The 18,601-nt window shown below is 58.9% G+C and overlaps 6 protein-coding genes across 6 annotated transcripts; all 6 read left to right on the top strand.

Annotated features, from left to right (window-relative positions):
- Window positions 1-565: 565 nt before the first annotated feature.
- SLS55_008058 (uncharacterized protein) lies at window positions 566-2,150 on the top strand (the record flags this gene model as incomplete). The annotated part of the gene is made up of 3 exons (XM_066779473.1): window positions 566-811; window positions 868-1,170; window positions 1,221-2,150. 3 exons carry the CDS (start codon window positions 566-568, stop codon window positions 2,148-2,150), a joined length of 1,479 nt encoding a protein of 492 aa, XP_066630277.1.
- Window positions 2,151-2,722: 572 nt separating this feature from the next.
- On the top strand, window positions 2,723-3,421 carry SLS55_008057 (uncharacterized protein; the record flags this gene model as incomplete). The annotated part of the gene is made up of 2 exons (XM_066779472.1): window positions 2,723-2,730; window positions 2,872-3,421. 2 exons carry the CDS (start codon window positions 2,723-2,725, stop codon window positions 3,419-3,421), a joined length of 558 nt encoding a protein of 185 aa, XP_066630276.1.
- Window positions 3,422-4,681: 1,260 nt separating this feature from the next.
- SLS55_008056 (uncharacterized protein) lies at window positions 4,682-5,549 on the top strand (the record flags this gene model as incomplete). Its single annotated transcript, XM_066779471.1, has 2 exons — window positions 4,682-4,886; window positions 4,945-5,549. 2 exons carry the CDS (start codon window positions 4,682-4,684, stop codon window positions 5,547-5,549), a joined length of 810 nt encoding a protein of 269 aa, XP_066630275.1.
- Window positions 5,550-7,927: 2,378 nt separating this feature from the next.
- On the top strand, window positions 7,928-8,754 carry SLS55_008055 (uncharacterized protein; the record flags this gene model as incomplete). Its single annotated transcript, XM_066779470.1, has 3 exons — window positions 7,928-8,013; window positions 8,062-8,186; window positions 8,252-8,754. 3 exons carry the CDS (start codon window positions 7,928-7,930, stop codon window positions 8,752-8,754), a joined length of 714 nt encoding a protein of 237 aa, XP_066630274.1.
- Window positions 8,755-11,332: 2,578 nt separating this feature from the next.
- On the top strand, window positions 11,333-12,842 carry SLS55_008054 (uncharacterized protein; the record flags this gene model as incomplete). Its single annotated transcript, XM_066779469.1, has 2 exons — window positions 11,333-11,642; window positions 11,695-12,842. 2 exons carry the CDS (start codon window positions 11,333-11,335, stop codon window positions 12,840-12,842), a joined length of 1,458 nt encoding a protein of 485 aa, XP_066630273.1.
- Window positions 12,843-16,924: 4,082 nt separating this feature from the next.
- SLS55_008053 (uncharacterized protein) lies at window positions 16,925-18,560 on the top strand (the record flags this gene model as incomplete). The annotated part of the gene is made up of 2 exons (XM_066779468.1): window positions 16,925-16,929; window positions 17,162-18,560. 2 exons carry the CDS (start codon window positions 16,925-16,927, stop codon window positions 18,558-18,560), a joined length of 1,404 nt encoding a protein of 467 aa, XP_066630272.1.
- Between the last annotated feature and the right edge of the window lie 41 nt (window positions 18,561-18,601).

Below are 18,601 nucleotides of genomic sequence, written 5' to 3'. Positions count from 1 at the left end.
GGGTCTCTGCGTTCCGGGGCTTCCTAAATCATGGACACGTGAGACAGTCTTCTTGACCAGCGGCTCTCCCTCAGTCGTTTCTGCCGTGGTGTCAATCAAACACAAATTCGTGGTGATGACATAGCCTGCAGAACATGCCAACACGTGGGGAGGATGACTAGACAGCAATGAATTGCTAAGCAGTTTGAAGCGGGCCAGAAAGCATCAAATATGTACCAGTCGTGGGCCAATGGTTGTGAAACACCGGATGAGGAAAAGGTGGCCGGCAACCGTGTCCTGCTCCGGATCAACGCCGGAAAACACTCAAACTCAACAGCGCTCTGCGTATGTGGGGAACGGCGCTGACGCCGCTGGCCCGGGCTTCGTCTAGAATGGACACATACCTCCTTCCAAGCCTTCAGCTCCCTCATCTCTGGCGCCTCTTCCGCACCGTCCGACCGTGGGGGCAAGATTAACGTGACGGCACGTCGACGAGAAGCGAGAAAGCAGGACGCCCGCCGACGTCAGACGTCGCTGCATCAACTCAGCCGCCAGAATCATCCACTATCCGTCCGCATCCGTGAAGATGGCGGAAAACAAGACAATCAAGAAGAAGTCGCCCGTCGCGGGCAACGGCCTGTTCGCGAAGCAGGACATTGCGGCCGGCGACCTGGTTTTTGCGCTAAACAGGCCCCTCATTACGGTGCTGGACAGCGTCAGTCTGGACAGCTGCTGCGCCAACTGCTTCGCATCCACGGGCTTCGGAGCCACCAACAACCAGCTTGACCTGAAGGCATGCACCGGCTGCCGAACCGTCAAGTACTGCGGTAGGGTAATGCAGCAAGGACATTGCCGATTTCTCCAGACACCGACTAATATTTGCCGCAGACCTGCCAGAGCCAGTCGTGGAAGCGCCACCACAAGTTCGAGTGCCCGGTGCTCAAGACTTTGGGTCCGGAGAGGCAGCTGCCCCATGCCGTGCGCGCTGTCATCCAGGCGTTGACCATGAGAAAGGCTGGTCTCATCTCAAATGAAGACTGGGAAGGCCTGCAGAGCTTACCGGACCATCTCGATGAGCTGCGGCAAGATGCCGAGTGGGAGAGGCATGCCGTGCTAGCCATGGGCGCACTCAAGTACTCCAGGGCAGAAGACATGTTCAATTCCAACGTTGCCACAGCCATCTACGCAAGGGTAAGAGCAAGAGCCCGGACGTTGCAACAACTCCACCTAACCCGCACTAGGTCTTGACCAACAGCCTGACCCTCATCGGCAGTGCTCTCGAGCCGTTGGGCATTTCCTTCGACCCACTCGCATGCCGCGCAAACCACTGCTGCGACCCCAACGCCTTCGTCATCATGGACGGCGCGCAGCTCTCCTACCGCGCCCTCAAACCCATCGCCAAGGACGACGAAGTTTTCATCTCCTACATAGACGCCACGAACCCTTTTGAGCGCCGTCAAGCCGAGCTCCGCCAACGCTACCACTTCTCCTGCGCCTGCAGCAAATGCGGCAAAGGCCCGACCCTCCGCGAAGACCGCTGGCTGACGGGCTCCTCGTCGCTCCAGGTAGCTAAGGCTGGTGCCATCGAAGGCACCGCCTTCGCGAAGCTGGAGCAGGCTCGCGGCGGGTCGCTGTACGTGCAAGAGCTGCAGCCGATCGAGGAAGGGCTGCGTTTCTGCGGCGAGACGGGCGTGTACCCAGCGGACCGGCAGCCGTACGCAACAATGCGCGACGAGTACATCGTCGGGTGCCTGTACGCGAGCCGCTTCGTCGACGCCTGGCTGCACGCGGTGCGCCGCTACTTTGACGTCGATCCGCTGCTGTACCCGCAGCCGCACCACCCGCTACGTGTCGTGCACAAGTGGAGCCTCGCCATGCTGACGCTCGTCGTGGCCCAGGACCACCACGAAGCACTCGCGCGCACGCTAGGGACAGAGTTTGCGAAGCTGAACTTGGGCGTTGTGCTGTTCGGCGTGCTGGTAGAGACGGTGGCGAATGTGTCAGCGAGTCACGGCGCGGGCAGCGGGTTCGCGAAGATGGTGATGGACAAGTTTGAGCAGATCAGGGTGGATATGACAAGGGGAGACGACGCCGTGTTGGCGGGGATGAAGACGAGGATCGAGGAGCAGTGGGTGATTCTGAGGAAGGTTGGGGACCAGATGCCCTTTTGAGAGGCTTTCGTTAGGCGTGACTCAACTCCGGTACCGTTCCGGAGCCTCACCTCTCCGAGATCAAGGCCATGGCCGGACGTAGACGCAAATTTCAGATGCGCGTAACTGCGTCTAAACATATCTGTAGGAACGGTACAAAATGGGACCCAGGGTTTGGCGTCAAACGTGCCGCACTCCACCTCGTTTCAGAGCAGAGAAGCATAGGGTGGATAGTGAGAGACAGCAAGCCGTTTGCGTGTCACCTGCCATGCCCTTTCCCCCGCGTGCTTGCCATACGCATTCAATCGACCTCATGCGCAACCATCAAGGTGAGGTGGCGCCGCCCGTTCTTGAGCGGCCGCTCGCGCTTCTTCCTCAACACCGATCCGCCTCCGGGCTTCTATTCTTCGCAGCCAGCAACACACACCTCTTGCCTCTCTCTCCCCCCACCCACCAGCATGAGCACGACCAAGACCAGCTCGGTTATGACCACGATAGAGGATGGCAGCGCCCCACTCCTTCCGCATGAACTAAGCGCGCTCACGGCCCCGCTGCCGCTACCTCACAAGCCCAAGCGGCTGCCGCCAAACATCATGTCGACGTACGCACTGACGCCCCCGCCTCAAGCCATCGTGTCGCCCGCAGTACCAGTCGTCCTTCGTCATCCGGCCTCGCCTCTCGAGCCTTTCCCGGCCTTCGACCCGAGGGTTGGCCCGCCAGAAGAACCATTGTACCACCACAGCCGAGCAGTTCACCGCGACAACAAGAACGGCGCGCCGGCCGCCCGCACGTCCACATTCGAACCTCAGCTGCACCAACGTCGCGAAGACGGCGGACAAGAAAACCACCACAGCGGCTCCAACATCGGCCGCCACCCCAAGCCCATAACCACACCCACAGCTTCCATCACTACCTCACTTCTCTCCTCGCACGGAAACGAGGGTGAAAGCCCGTTCCTCAAGCTGTTGATCCGCTGCCACACGCTCTGCGTGCTGGCGGAGCGGCTACTCCCGTCGACGTCGGCAGCCACGAACAGGAGGGCGCTGGCTTACCTGAACGAAGCCAGGAGAGTGCTGGCGGGGCTGGAGAAGCAGAGCAAGTGGAAGCTGGGCGGATGCGACTGCACCCCGCAGCAACGGCAGCAGCAGCAACTGATTGAGTTCTCAGCGGGCATCTTGAAGGAAAAGCTGAGTGCAGTGGAGGAGAGGGGCTTGGCGGACAAAGAGAGGAGGGATGAGGACGAGCATAACGAGAAGACGGCGACCGTGACGGCTTGGCTGGAGGACCTGTGAAGGTGGACTTTTTCTCTTTCATTGGGAAGGGTGGACACGACAACTGGGGGCTGAAACAGTCGGGTTTTTTCTTCTTAGAGGGGAAAAGGGAAGGAAGTCTGTGGTGGTTTGCTGTTCCAAGGACGGCATCTAAGTGGCAAGGCTTGGGCGATCATGGGGCCAACGGCTTGGAGGATGGCGATAGCGACGGTAATAACTGCCGGGGTAGTAGTGGCGAGGGTTACATGGTCTACAGATAGTACAGTGGCCATTACTGAAAGCAGAGACTTGCCCAAGAGCCCCAAGCGAAAAGAATGGTGGAAGAGAGAGCGTCGCGTGATGGCGAGGCTAGAACTTTCCGGGCGGCGGCTGCAAGGAACCGCGCAGGCCAAGCAACGCTATCGAAGCTCATCTCCGCACACTCTGCATGATCGCGTCACACACGAACGCATGCTCTCGCCGATGCAGGTGCACGCCTGACAAAACGAAAGGATGAGCGGAAGGATTGATGCGGTGACGGGCCTCAGGCCTGCCAGCTCATGCCTGGCGCAGACGGTCTCGCCCGGGCTCGCTCGGGGGCCCCGGGCGCAGAGGTTCGGCTGGCATCCGGCTATCATGCAGGCACCAGCGGCCACCGCCAGCCCGAGCAGGATCGTGAGCACAAACACGAGCCTCGCGCCGGGCTGATCCTGACCCCAACGGCGGCATTATTACTGCGAATCCGCAGCCCACCGCCCGGAAATTGCGCCTACGCGAAAGCGCCGGCCAGAACGCCACCGCCGCCGGGGAACAATGGCCATCGACCGCGTGTCGTTGTGAGCCAGCTGGCCTCGAGAGGCAACGAGGCCGGAATGCAAGGCACTGGCGGGCGCAGCAGCCGCAGCAGCAGCAGCCGCAGCGGTAGGTAGCGCGGCAGGATTGGCCCTAGGCGGCGGCCCCTTTTCTGCCCCACGAGAGGCTAAATGCAACCTTAAGTCAGAGTCGCGGATCCCTGCTAGCCTTGCTGTCTGGGGCACGGCAGGGCTGGTGATCCCCCAGCCGATGCCCTCTTCCCATCCATGGCCTCTTGCACGCTGTTGGCTGAATCGTCCATCATGCTCATTATAAGAGTTTTCCTTGGCCTTGGGCCTGTTTCCATTCCGCCCACATTCTTCTGTCCTGTCTTCCTCCCAACCTTCGTTCTTTGCTCACCCGACAACACTGAGTAAATACTCGCTCCACTCTTTAATCCGCGCCCGCCCGCTGCTCTACGCATTCCACACTACCTGCCAGCAATCCACCATGCGCTTCTTCTCCACCCTTATCGGCGCTGCCGCCCTCGCCTCGAGCGTTGCTGCTCAGTCGCTCGGCATCACCAAGGCCCCGTCCTCTGTTGTTGCCGGCCAGACCTACACCATTGAGTACACTGCGCCCGCCGGCTCGCCAGTGTCCCTCGTTCTGCGCAAGGGTGACCCCGACAACCTGGACACCCTCACCACCCTGACCTGTAAGTCCACGAGCACTTCCCCGGAACTGGACCCGCGCAGTCGCTAACCTTACCACAGCCGCTGCCAGCGGAGGCTCCTACGAGTGGTCTGTCTCCAAGGACCTGGAAAGCGACGACGACTACGCCATCGAGATCAAACAGGGCACCGAGAACAACTACTTCGGTCCCTTCAGCCTCAGCGGCGGCTCTGCTTCCGCCTCGGCATCCAGCTCTTCTGCGAGTGCCTCGGCCTCTGCCAGCGCTTCCGCTTCCGCTTCCGCGTCCGCTTCTTCTGCCTCGGCCTCTGCTTCGGCTTCTGCCAGCGCTTCTGGCAGCTCGACCAAGAGCTCCACCATCACTGCCAGCGCTTCTCTCTCCTCGGCTGCCTCGTCGCTGTCGTCGCTGATCTCGGCCGCCAACTCGACCCTGGCTTCCCTCACCAGCGCCAACGCAACTATGACCAGCGGCAACTCTTCCGCCACTGCGTCATCCAACGGCACCCTTAGCACCTCTATGCGCACCTCGACTGCCACCTCGACCGCCACGTCGTCGGATGACTCGGGTTCGTCCGAGACTGCCAGCTCCACTGGCAGCGCGCCTACTTCGGGCGCCGCCATGCCCAACATGGTCAGCCCCATCGCTCTCATCTTGAGCGCCGGTGCCGCCATGATCTTCTTCAACTAAAGAGCTGACGTGTTGCGCGCATCTGCGGGAGGAACATCTGAGCATTTCATGGCGAATGGCTTCGGCATGCTACTGGTTCCATTTTACGACCTAATTGCTCCATTTTCTTAATGAACGAAACACTATTACGGTGGACGTTGTCACGCCCAGCGATACTCTTCATGTATAATTTCTATCCTTCACAGGATTCATGCAGACGGACGCCCATCAGCGCCGCCCGCGAGCTGATAATAATGAAACTCGGTTCGACGGATACCACCAGTGGTATGCCTATCCACTCCCCCTTACTTCTTTGTCCCTTGTTAAAGCCTCGCCACCTTGTGTGATCGTACTCGTTTCATACCGCTCACTGTTGACGCTGTGTGACGTTTCACCTGTCAAACACGCCTACAGTTGCCCTGCACACATCTATACCGACAAGAAAAGCGCTGGCTCTTTTCGTGCCCCGATTGAAAATCTTGCTGGTTGCTAAGCCCACACAGAGCTTTTATAGTATAGCAGTCAAGTGAATATACGGCCTGATGCCTTGGTTTCTCTCGAAATAAAGCAAGGGATGCTCGCTATGGCCGATGTAAAAGAACACAGTTTCATCAGCCCGGTTGTACAGCCGACATCCACTCCTTACACCTTTACATGGATTGCGCTCTCTTGTGGACGCACAGCATTCGCTTCGCCACTCTCTTTCTGCCCAGCTCATGCGAGTCAACGTGGCCTCTCAATCTCCCAAGTTATTTGTTATGCATGCACGGCTCGGTTACCTGCATATGCACGCTATCGACGAGCCTCATTCTTCTTCCCCACGCATGCTTCTGGGTTGCCATCTGCACATGGCGTGTGTCGTGATTACCGTCTTTACCCCGGATTGATGCGCGCCGATCTCCCTGTTCGTATCGGATAACGCACCTGCAGACCCCCGCGTTGCTCGTCTTCGACGACAACTGCAATAATGCTGCCTTGATTCGAATACGAGAAGGCGTGGGCGGTGATGACGAGAGTCGGCGACCTGTGACTCGTACTCACTTTCTCGTGGCGTTACCTAATTAACCATGACCGCCGACGGAACGGAGGTGAGGAGCATGTGCTGTTGAAGCCCCGTTTGGCCCGTATCGCAAGACGGCCAGTCCGTCGAGAAAACGGCTTCAGCAGGCGATGCATGATTGACCGACCAACTAACGTGACCCGACCCCTTTCACCGACCATACAATAACGTCCACAATCCGTCTACGACGTCATCCTTCGGCCAGCAGAAAACGCGCAACAATCTCGGTCGAGCGCGCGCTCAGTTCTGCGTCGAGCCCTGTCCCTGCCGCCAGCTTCCGGCGAGTGGTCGACCAAAGGCTGCTGCCGGCGCTAGCAAGAAACCAAGGGCAGGCACCGGCCAATAACACACAACACTAGCGGCAGGGGCCCAAGCGAGTAATATCCAGCCCGGCCTATCATCCCGGCAAAAAGACCAACGGTTCTGGCCCCAGCTGCATCTCGCTTTCCAACAGCCGAGCCGAGCGAGCGAGCCCACTGGCCGGCTGCACCACCCACCTACCCCTTTTATATTGGCCCAACGAGCCAACATCGCCAATGGCATCGTGGCGCGGCCGAGGGTCAGCATAAGCGCCCGCCGGCATGTGGGTGAGGATCGATAAGGGGGAGGAAGCAAAGAGGATCGCTACGCCACATTCTCTTCAGCCCATGATTCCGCCCCTCCTCGAAGCCCACGTCCTGAAGGGGTATTGAAGGCTGCACTAGCCCTAATCCTCTGCCTTCCACCTTTCTTCGTCTCTTCCCTTGCTGATGCTGCCTCGCTTGGAGCTGTACGCCACCCCTGCTCTCGTCACCGAAACGACGGCCGCGCCTCGGCATTGCGAAGCGCGTTGGCAAGAATGCTTGGAAAGTATCCAAAGAGTCGCGAGTAGTCGGCGTTAAGAGCGCGCTGGCGCTGCGGGCCCATGCTTTTATAATTGCGCCGCTACCTCTGACCGCCGCCGAATAACGGACGTTATCTTGCAAATCCAATTTCCCATCCATGCGGACGATCTGGAAGGCGCCGGGGGCCATCTGTCTAGGCTAAGTTGGACGGAGATAGAGTAGTGTGAGAGCCAGAGTGAAATGATATAGAGTGCAATCTCCCCGGCTTCTGCGAATCCCTCTTCTTTCTTTTCCTCGTCGCTGGTTTGCTCGCCGTACTGCACCCTAATACCTGACCGTCTGTCCTTCCTTTTCCCGACAAACCACTTGCTCCCTCGCAGCAGCCGACCCCGCCAGTCTTTTACGCTCCGGACCTAGTCGCCTTTCAATAGCCCGCCCCCAGCATTCTTGCACTATACCGGATCCTTCCTTAATCAACGACCACCTGTCTCCCGAATAATCCTACAACTGCCATCATGAAGTACACCGTCACCTCGCTCTTCGTTGCCGGCTTCGCCGCCCTGGCCTCTGCTGCCGAGAACGCCTTCATCATTCCTACCGAGTGAGTACAGCCTACGCCATCTTCGCTTTGCCGCTAACATCCGTCGAGTGGCTTCGCTCCTGTTGCCGGCAAGGACATCCAGCTCCAGTGGGACCCCACCGCCGGCAAGACGGTCACGCTCGTGCTCCGCTCCGGTGCCAGCAGCGACCTGAAGGAGGGTTCATCCATTGCCGGTACGTTCCTCTTCTTAGCACCTCCAACCCCAAGCTCCTTCTCCCAGACGCTGACTCCCATGTAGAGAAGATTGACAACTCCGGCTCCTACACCTGGTCTGTCCCGAAGGACGTGGTCCGCGGCTCCGACTACACCATCGAGATCATCAACGACGACGACCCGAGCGAGACCAACTACTTCCCCTACTTCGTCATCGACTCGACCGTCACCGTGGCCTCTACCACGAGCACCTACACCTACGGTGCCGCCACCACCACTCCCTCGGCCACCTCTGTCAAGGTCGCTTCTGCTACCAAGTCATCCTCCGACGACGAGTCCTCCACCATGGCCACCTCCACCAAGTCTTCTTCGGCCTCGGCCAGCGCATCCGCATCCAAGTCGTCGGGCGCCTCCAGCTCCTCCTCGTCCGCTTCTCGCACCGCATCGTCGTCGCAGAGCTCGGGCACCTCGGCCTCCGCCACCGAGTCTTCCTCTGGCAACGCGCCAACCAGCGGCGCTGCCGCCAACCGCGTCATCGGTGGCGGTGTGGCCCTGCTGGTCGCCGCCAGTGCCTTCTTCGTCTTGTAAGGGGGAAGAATGGGAACTAAGAAACGCGCGCGAATGGATCGTGGAGAGAGACTGGGGCACGTTGTGGATGAGATTCTTGTCGGTTGACGTGGGATGAACAGATTCCGATTTTTAATGTCGTTATTACCTTTCGATTCTTTTTGGCTTTCCGATGAGCTTTTGCTCTTTTTAGCGGCTGGTGGTTTGGATGAGCAAGTTTGACGGGAGAAACGCGGTGTGCGGAAGGGAACTGATACCCCGATGCGAAGCAACAGCTTTTCGATCTTTCGATCACATTTCTAGACGGGTCATTGCGATCTTTGGGAGACAGGGTTTGATGAGGAAACAATCAAGAAAATCACGCCATCTGCCATGGACGCTGGGCTGGGTCCGCATTGATGCTGTCCATTGGTGGTTCTGTGGTGCATCGCATGATCAGTAGCGATGCGTGTGGAAGCGAGGCCATTGTGAAGCGACGGGATCCAACAGGGAGGTACCAGGGACAAATGTGCGTCTGAGTCGGATCTCTGTCGCATACAGAGTGCTTCTCTAGCCTGCATCGCACTGCGTGATGTTGTCCCGCTCGCGGGTGTATACGGCTCAAATGTCTTGTTCCTGCATCTCCGCGGAGCTGATGGAAGGGTGCGGGGGAGATTCCAATGGTTGGCGTGTTGAGAGCGGACTTTTGCAGCGAAGGTGGTTCAAATTATGTCAGAGATTGCATCATGTCCATGGCGTCCATTCCCTGGGTTTCGATTGCTAAGAACAACATATGGATGAGGAGAAAGCTCTTGGCCGTGCGGAAGGCTAGCCGACCCGCACCGTCAGCGGGTGAAGAGGAACCTCCTTATTCTTCGTCCCGGATCGGCACCCTTCCCGAACGGAGGAAACTCTGGGGTAATAGAAATCCGGGGTAAGGTCAGGTGTGCCGCGCAGCCACGGCCTAAGGGCTAGTTGGCTTGCCGGTGAGCTTGGCTTCTGCCCCTTGTGCACATCGCCGGCAGCGCTGTTGGCGCCCATCACGGCCAGCCGTTCGAGAAGAAGGCCCTTTTCCCTTATTGAGGGGTCGCAGCAAAGGAATTGTGGGGTCCCTGCGTCGATGGAGTCCCACCCAGGGCTCGAGTTACCGCTTTCCGTCCGTCGGGCGCTTCCGCCAGCGTGCCAGCCCTTCCTCAGCTTCTTTGAAGTAATGCGGAGCGGGCCCACTGGCGGCAGGGACAACTGGCTCGCGGTGCAGCGACACCGCAACTGTCGAGGGGGCGGTGCGCCTCCACTGATGGGACGTTGCTTTGACCTCATAGTGCTGGCAGCCCCTGGTCATGCCGGCGTTTTGGGAGATGATCTGGAATCTGGGGAAGGCGTCATGTGACGGGGTTGGGCCGGCCGCTGGTCCTTTCGAATCGCGAACGGACACGGAAGCATCACGCAGCCATCAGGCGCGCGTCTCGTCTCCTTTCTCCTGCCCTTGCATCACTTGACACGTACATGCGCCCCCGGCCGGCCAGTGCAGCATCGGGTGCGGGGAAAGGAGAAATGTGTTACTCACGCGAATCCAGCGTACCTGGCTAAGGGCCGGGCTAGCCACGGCTTTGGGCGCGTGAGGCTCGTTGGGGCGGCCCTGGAGGCCTTCTGGCGGCTCTCAGCTAGGATTGTGCGGGGAAAGCTGGGGGGCCGGAGGACGGGAGGGATGATCCGGCACGATTGCTGCAGGCCGCGCTGGTGCAGCGGTGAGGCTCGGGCGCCGCGGGTACGGGCGGCTTTGGTAGAGGAGCGGCATCGCAGCAGCTCGCGCCAGAGTGAGGTGCGATGGCGGGCAGACGTCCGGGGTCGGCGCGAAGGGCTGAAAAATTCGCTGCGGTGATGACGCAACGGCAAAGGGTCCGATCACCGAGATGCGCCCGGCTGAGTCACCGGCCCTGCTCTGTCGCCGTGCTGCTTCTGTTCCACTTCTTGCGCCTTCTCGCAATCCACAATGCGCGCACAGAAAAGAGAGCCAACGCCCTTACGCAATAATGCTGCAGGCGCTGGGGCGCGGTGCCTTGGCCCGACGCTCGCCAGAGCGCGGTTCCCGTGCGCTGGAGTTTCCTGGGGGTAAGCAGAACTCGCTAGCGGCCAGGATCTTTCCCGAACGGGAATTAAATGGGGGTAACAGGAACTCGACCGCAGACGCTCCTTCGCACCTTGTGATCATCGCCCTGAGCTCTCCGAACCTGCACCGCTCGCCCTCCGGCGTGCAGCTCGCGCGTGCGCCCGCGGCGCGCCGCCGCTGGCTCGATTGTTCGCCGCCAAGCCGCAGCTTCCACCGCGCACCATCCCAGCGCCTTCCGCGTGGCGCCAGACTCGCCTGCCCGCAACCTCCCTCTCTCTGACCATCGGCCCATGCTGCTGCTTGCAGTGACTAACACTCGCGCCCGTGCGGCCCAGGTTTCATGGTGCTTCAAAGGGTCCTCCGGCCTCGTGCGCGCTGCTGATATAAAGCCCCCGGGGCCGCCCATCTTGCCACCCTTGCGACCCTTTGTCCTCTGCACCTACACCCATCCCCGTCCACTACAAGACCCATTCAGAACCCGCCATTTCTAATCCGCCCGCAACGCATCCAATGCACATCAACGACCTCCCCTACGAGATCCTTTCCCAAATTCTCGACGAGGCCACCAAACTCAATGAGACAGAGGGCGTGACCTTCACCTTCGGCCTCTCCCAGGCCCCCGGCCTGGTGGCCAAGCCGCCCGTCCAGCGCTATGTCCGCGGCCCCGTGCCGCCCGACATGCTGAGGTGGGATGCCACCTCGGCCATCCGCTCCGTGTGCAGCGCCTGGCACGACTGGGGCCTCCAGTATGCCTTGCGCGACGTCTACATCCGCAAGTGGAAGGGGGCCGAGCGGTGGGCAGACCTCCCGCTGAGTCGAAGTATGCCGTCCGCTCCGCCAACCCTGCCGTCACGCCGCTAACCCTTTGCCAGAGTCGTACGCCACCTACGAGCTCATTGACAGGCCTTCGAGCACTCCCTTGTACAGAGACCCCTTCTGCGCACTCAGCAACTTTGGAAAGCTGGTCAACCAGTACCCTAACATTGCGCAGCAGATCCGCCGCATGTGGTTCAATGGCTTCCATGTGTTTGACACCAATGCGCAGATCTTCGCTGCACTCAAGTGCTGCACCAATCTCGTGTCGCTGAGCGTGCCCTGGACCATGGTCCGCCATCTCGATGCCCGTCAGTGGGCCCGGGTTCTGCGCGCCGACCTCTCCACCCCTCTCGAGTACCTCGAGCTGCAGGCCATCACCCTGAGGGGCCAGCAGGCCAATGACCCGGCCAACCAGGTCGACTTGCGCCCCTTCGAGTCCCCTCTCGTGGACTTCAGCCGCCTCAAGAAGTTCAAGCTGATGGGCAACACCACTTTCATGCCCATCAACGACCGGGACCTGTACGATATCGCACGCACCGCCACCAACCTCGAGGAGTTCCACATGACCTGCCTCGACACGGTTAGCATCGACGGCGTCATGGCCATCGTCAAGTCATCCCAGAACACGCTCCGCGTTCTCGAGCACTCGCCCCGAAGCAACGCTGGCTTCTTCCACCCGCATCCTGGCACTCCTTCGTCCAACGAACACCTGTGCGAGGTTCTTGCCAACTGCCCCCGCCTGACCACCCTCTCCATCTCCATCCCGTCCATGTGCCCGACTCTCTTCGCAAACTCTTCAGTTCGGTGGACTGGAGACTGCCAGGTTCGTGCCCTTCGCCTCTGCGACCACGACTACTCCAAGGGTAGCAACACTGCGCTCATTGCCGAGCCTCTTGCCGAACTCCTTGCCGAAGCTCGTGGACTGTCCGAGAAGCGCGCCCGCGGTACACACGGTGTGGAGCTTGCCATTGAGCTCTTCTTTGGCGGCTTCATCTTCGAGCCCCACATGAAGGCTGTGCATGGCGACTTCCAGATCGCTGAGGTCGAGTCCGAGGGACAATGGCCCCGTAGCCACGAGCCCAGCCGGAAGGGACCGTACGGAAGCACTGGCCTGTATGGCAAGGACGAGGAAGATGTCTTTTCCAAGGTTGATGAGGCCGAATTCCTCGAGGGTGTCTGCAGGCGCTCTGTTTACCTGAACTAGGCCGGATTCACAATGCTCGTCGGCCATGCGCTTGCGCTGCCGCTCGATTCCATTCTCCTGGCCAGTGACAAGATTTCACTGGCCAACCCTTATCTACTACACTCATACCCCTACGATTTGGATCGCGTTCTGCTATTGTTTCCAAAAGTCAACAAACGTCGGAACTTCTTTGGCTCGATATCGATGGGTTTGTCACGAAAGCAAGGCGTTGGTCATTTGCGAGGCATTCATTTTGCGCGGGAAACAAGAAAAAGCGAAAACGTCTTTATAAAAAGCATGGCGATGCGTCTACGGCCAGACTGTTTCCTAGATGCACACTGGTTTGATCTCTGGACGGTTGGAATATACCAGGAGGGGATGTGATGATACCCCTCTGATTGAATTGCTGGAAAAAAGCATTCAACAGGTTTCGTTTTTCTGGATCTCAGCGTAGCGTCAGCGATTATGTGCGGGTTTTTTGTTTTTTTGGTTGGGAAGGCTATGCACTATCAAATTAATGACGCTTACTCCGCTATGGGTGGACTGCGCTTGCATTCCCATCTACTCTGCTCATCTGTTTCGCTCCCCCGGGAGGCTGTACTGACGGTCTCGTGATGTCACCAACTGTCAGTCCATCTAGCTGTGCCACGAACAGACCACTGACCGCCCCTTACTATTCTTAGATACTGCTCACAGTTCAAGATTGGCAGGTGACAGCGGCGCTCGTGGCGGCTAGATTACCCCGGATCGCCTCGCTGGGCCCAGATGGGTCATCCGACCAACCAGCGTGGTAAGCTTTTCTCTTACCAACGATATGCTCTTCACAGCGGGAACTAAACACGTATGAGGAAAGAGATTCCTCAAATGTGTCCGGGGTGGTTTGTTAAGAAGCTGATTGGCGAAAGGGTGCAGGGACGCGGGCCGGGGAGGGGGAGGGATTAGCGGGGAGCGGGGGTAAGGGATTGGCAGCGTGTGGTTGGTGCTCTCCTTGCGTGCTAGGTAAGTTCATCAGGCAACTCTCGGCTCGGCCCGAGGAGGCCCGGGTCAGATCCGGGTGGCGAGAGCGGACGGGGATCGGGCTGGGCAGCTCGGTGGTGAGCATCATGGGATGGGTGGTGAGGTGACACTCTTGCTTCTAGTGCGCCTTCTACTACGATGGCGTAGGTTCTTCCCATATATAGGCTGAGTGGTACGAGTTTCCACGTTCTTCAACTTTGCCCTCGGGATTAGGAAGGCACTATCCGGCGGCGACTACGACAAGTTCTCGGCTTCCACTTCCACTCCTTCATTCTTTTCATCACTCTCCATAACTCCAACTATCATTCAAAGGCCCACCCAGCTCTCCGGCCAGCCTAAAACAACATTACCATGTCTCGGGCAAAGCTTGAGCTACTTCCTCCGGAGCTAATAGAGATCATTGCATCATATCTCCTACCTGCCTACGGCCTAGAGAACGAAAGGTCAAGACAGTACACTCGCTGCCCCACCGAGCTTTTGTACTTTCGCCTCACCTGTCGGATACTCTATTCTCATATTCAGCACTTTTTCATCAACAAAGTCCTCCTGGCGAACAAACAGCGCTTCCGCAATTTGAGCGGCGTGAGCACCACCTTTACCAGTCTCAATCACCTCGACGCTCTTTTAAGAATTGGCCCAGTCACAGAAACTGTTGAGAGTATCAAATTCGACAGTACGACGTTGGATGAGTATAGCCTTCGGCTTTGTGCTGGCCGCTGTCTCGGATGTGACAAGATGTTCTTGGACTTCGAGAGGGTTAATCTTACACGCATGAGGATCGAAGATATTGTCAACAACCCGGAAGCTTCGATGACGCTCCACATGGACTATCAAGATCACCTCTACGAGCAGGAGTGGATGATGGCTACACAAGACTACGACGCTTTGGTCAACAGCATTTTCAGCCATGGTTTCGCCAAGCTCAAAGATATCTCAATTGGACGAAGCAACGACAACACCTTAGGACGCTTGTATGCGTATGAGCGTTCCCACGGTCACTCTCTTCTGGTCAACGGCAAAATGGAGTGCTCCTCAAGCCTTCTGCCCGGAGTTTGGCGCTCCCAGCACGATCAGCTCACTCGTGCGTCTGCTGCAATCATCCGCTCATTAGCAAGGAACAACGTGGAGGCGAGGAGTTTGTCAGTCGTCCAGGGAACCAGCTACTCCGGAAATTTTCGCCTTGGAACGGCAGGGGTCTGGGTGCTCGATCAGCCTCTTCAGATATTACAGGCATTCCAGGTCCACGACCTGACTCTGCAGCTGTCGAACGGAACAAATGACTCGCACCCGTTGAATTGGACTACAAGTCGCGGACGTGACATTTTGATGCGTGCTTTAGATGCTCTATCCAGCCTCCAGGGCTTGAGTTTAGCCCCGACCCGTTCAGACATCTTCGACTGTGACTTCACCAGACACGTGTTGCAGCATTGTCCGCCAAGATTGAAGAGGTTCCGGCTTCACGACTTCGCTGTGAAACGACAGGCTCTGAGCGACTTCATCGACCAGCGCAGGCGTACGCTCCGTTTCCTTGGATTCACCAGAGCCCATCTTCTTAGGGAGCTATGGCGGCCATTGATCCTGCAGCTGTACAGAATCGGGATCCCTCTCCTAGAAATTGGCTTTCTCTACGAGCTATCAGAAGAATCTTACCGTATCATCCAGTTTCCAGCGCTACCCCGAGGCCATGGGGCGGTTCCCAACGATATGGGTTCGTTCGAAAATGGCAGATGGCGAGTCGGTCAGCAGGGGGAGGAGTTCTTCCTTCAGCTGAGCATAGACAACCCGATGGACGAGTACAAAGTTCAAGCGGGTCTGTCTCACGTCCTGAGAAACGGATCCAGGCCCGAGTACCGTTGGGCCACGAGTACGGCGTGTTCTCTAGTCCCGGAATACCAATCCAGGCACAAGTACCGTTGGGCCACGAGGGTGGCGTGGCTCGATACAAAAGAAATGTTTGTCGCACCCAAGTACGAGACATTCGCGATGGGATTCTTCGGTGTAACACCTTTCCGAAGAATACTTGCGCTTAGGGGAAGATGACTGTAACTGAGAGTCTTGATGAGAATTATTGGTAGACTTCTGGCCAGAATGAACGACATTCATGGCTCGGAAGGCGCAGGCGCTCCGAGAAAACGAAGAGTGGGACCTCCCCGACAGTCAGAGCAAGCAGTTTTGCTCAAATAGCACTTGTTGAAAAGAGTTTGGTCATACATGAAGTAGTGACTGGTCCACACACGTAGGAGATATGTTGGTTCGACCTGACTTGGAAAGGACAGGTGCCACAGTATGCTGTGGTATCCGGGTTTCTTGTAATGGGCGGTAGTGGGGCGTTCTCCTGATGTCTGCCGTCCCGCTGCCTTCCAGTCTGGGATAGGAACATGGCTGGGCGCGGATTTAGTCCAACCAAGCGTGCACATTCTTCGGAAGCCGATAGTGTGCTACTACACATGTCGGAGTGAGGAAGACAGTGGACGGATAACGGCGTGAGGGTTCCCGGGGCAGAACAACAGGGTGCGGTGGCAGCAATGGCGGGGCAAATGACGAAACAGCGGACATTACCCCTGCAGCGAGAACGATTGTACTGGATTTGGATGGGACGTGGAAAAGTAGTTGACCGTTTGGTCGCGTGGGGCTAGACCGCCGCCGTTTCCAGCCACCCATCCTTCGGCTCGCACCCTCGCCATTCTCCGTTCCGAAGCCGTGGCGTCGGATTCCAACAACGTGCTTCTGTGCATCATCCTGCATGGACATGTCTCTTCGCCGGTGCACAGGCACGTCGCTTCTCTCCTGTTTCGGATGCATCGTCAGAGAGCGTGGCAACCGCCCGCATCGCGTGGCCACGCCGACGCTTGCCTTACTGTCTGCAACACCTTCAGCATGGCACCGGCTCCCCGCTTACGCCAAGATGCTTCAGTGCGTGGAAGTGTACATCGGTGGGTACTTCGCCGCGATGCCCATGCTAACCAGCCCGAGCTGCGAGCTAGCACGTCCTATGCCATGGACCATCGCGGTTTCGGGACGATAACCACGACGCGGATGCTCGTGACTTCCTTCCCGTGCCGCTACCTCTGCCTTGGCGCCACACCATGATGTGTGGGCTTGCGGCAGCAGTCTCTTTCTTGGCTCCTCTGGACAAGATCATCCAAGCCCATGAAGCATCCGAGTTGGCCAATGCCACTGGCGGTTCATGTGTTAATCCTCGGGTTGGACCTGGGCACTCATCCTTTGGCCTGTCTTGGTTTAAAATCCCCCGTGCAAGGCCCTTCAGGCTCCGCTCCCCTCCACACTTCTCTTGTATCTTCTTTCTCTCCAGTACAGTCCAGCATCCCCATGGCGTACACAATGGATGAAAAAGGCGCCTGGGTGAAGTCGGACAAGGACAACCGAGCATCCTGGCTCTCCGGCACCACCCAATACTCCTTTAACGACCCGGGACAACAAGACTCTTCGGTCTCCATCACCAGTGCGTCCTCCCCTGGCCCTTCCCAATACCCGACCGCCGCCGGTCCTGGCGACTTCCCCGAAGGCGGGTTCCGCGCGTGGTCCGTGGCCGCGGGGACGGCGGCGGCCCTGTTCTGCACCATGGGCTACCTCAACTCCTTCGGCGTGTATCAGACCTACTACCGGTCGCACCAGCTGTCCTCTATGACGCCGTCGGCCATCTCGTGGATCGGGTCGCTGCAGAACTTCTTCGTCTTCTTCAGCAGCCTCTTCGGCGGCGCCCTCTTCGACCGCTATGGAGGGCCCGTCATCGTCGCGCCCGCCGCGGCCGCGTACGTGCTGTCCATCATGTTGACCAGCCTGTGCACCGAGTACTGGCACTTCGTGCTGGCGCAGGGCGTGCTCGGGGGCATCTCCAACGGCATGGTCATGAGCCCCGCGCTGGCCGCCACCTCGCAGTACTTCTCTAGGCGGCGCGGGGCCGCCATGGGGCTCGGCATCGCGGGCGCGTCGTTGGGCGCTGTCGTGTTCCCCATTGCGCTGGTCAAGATGCTCCCGGACGACTCCTCCCCCAACGTCGGCTTCCCCTGGGCGGTGCGAGTGTGCGGCTTCATCGCGCTGGGCATGCTGATCTGGCCGAGCATGGCCATCCGCGCGCGCCTCCCCCCTCGCAACAACAGCCTCATCCTGCTCTCCGCCTTCCGCCGCCCCGTCTACCTCGTCACCGTGGCTGCGACCTTCCTCCTCTTCCTCGGCTTCTTCACCCCGCTCTACTTCCTGCCCAGCTACGCCACCGCCCACACCGACCTTTCCGCCCCGCTGTCCACCTACCTCGTCGCCATCCTCAACGGCGCCTCCTTCTTCGGCCGCGTCGTGCCCGGCGTCCTCGCCGACAAGCTCGGCCGCTTCAACACGCTCGCCTTTGCGGGAATATCCTCGGGCATCCTCACCCTCTGCTGGACGCGCTGCACCACCGCGCCGACCATCATCGCATTTGCCGCCCTCTACGGCTTCTGCTCCGGCGCTATCGTCTCCGGCTTCACCGTCGCCCTCGCCTTCTGCGCCGACAGCCCCAAGAACATCGGCACTTACATGGGCATGGGCATGGCCGTCGCCTCCGTCGCCATGCTCATCGGCCCGCCTGTCAATGGCGCCTTCCTCGCCCGTTACGGCGGCTTCGAGGAAATGGCCATCTTTAGCGGTCTCGTCTGCCTTGCTGGCGGCTTCGTTGCCCTGGCGGCCAAGGTGGCGCATGGGGAAAGGCTGTTGTCGCTCTTGTAGCGGAAGACCCTTCCTTTGTCCTTCTCTACTCTTAAGCTTCT

The sequence above is a fragment of the Diplodia seriata genome, assembly GCF_021436955.1.
Source record: "Diplodia seriata strain FDS-637 chromosome Unknown scaffold_8, whole genome shotgun sequence".
NCBI classification, from domain to species: Eukaryota; Fungi; Ascomycota; class Dothideomycetes; order Botryosphaeriales; family Botryosphaeriaceae; genus Diplodia; species Diplodia seriata.
The sequence above is the reverse complement of the archived record's forward strand: the minus strand, read 5'-3'. Positions and strand labels throughout refer to the sequence as shown.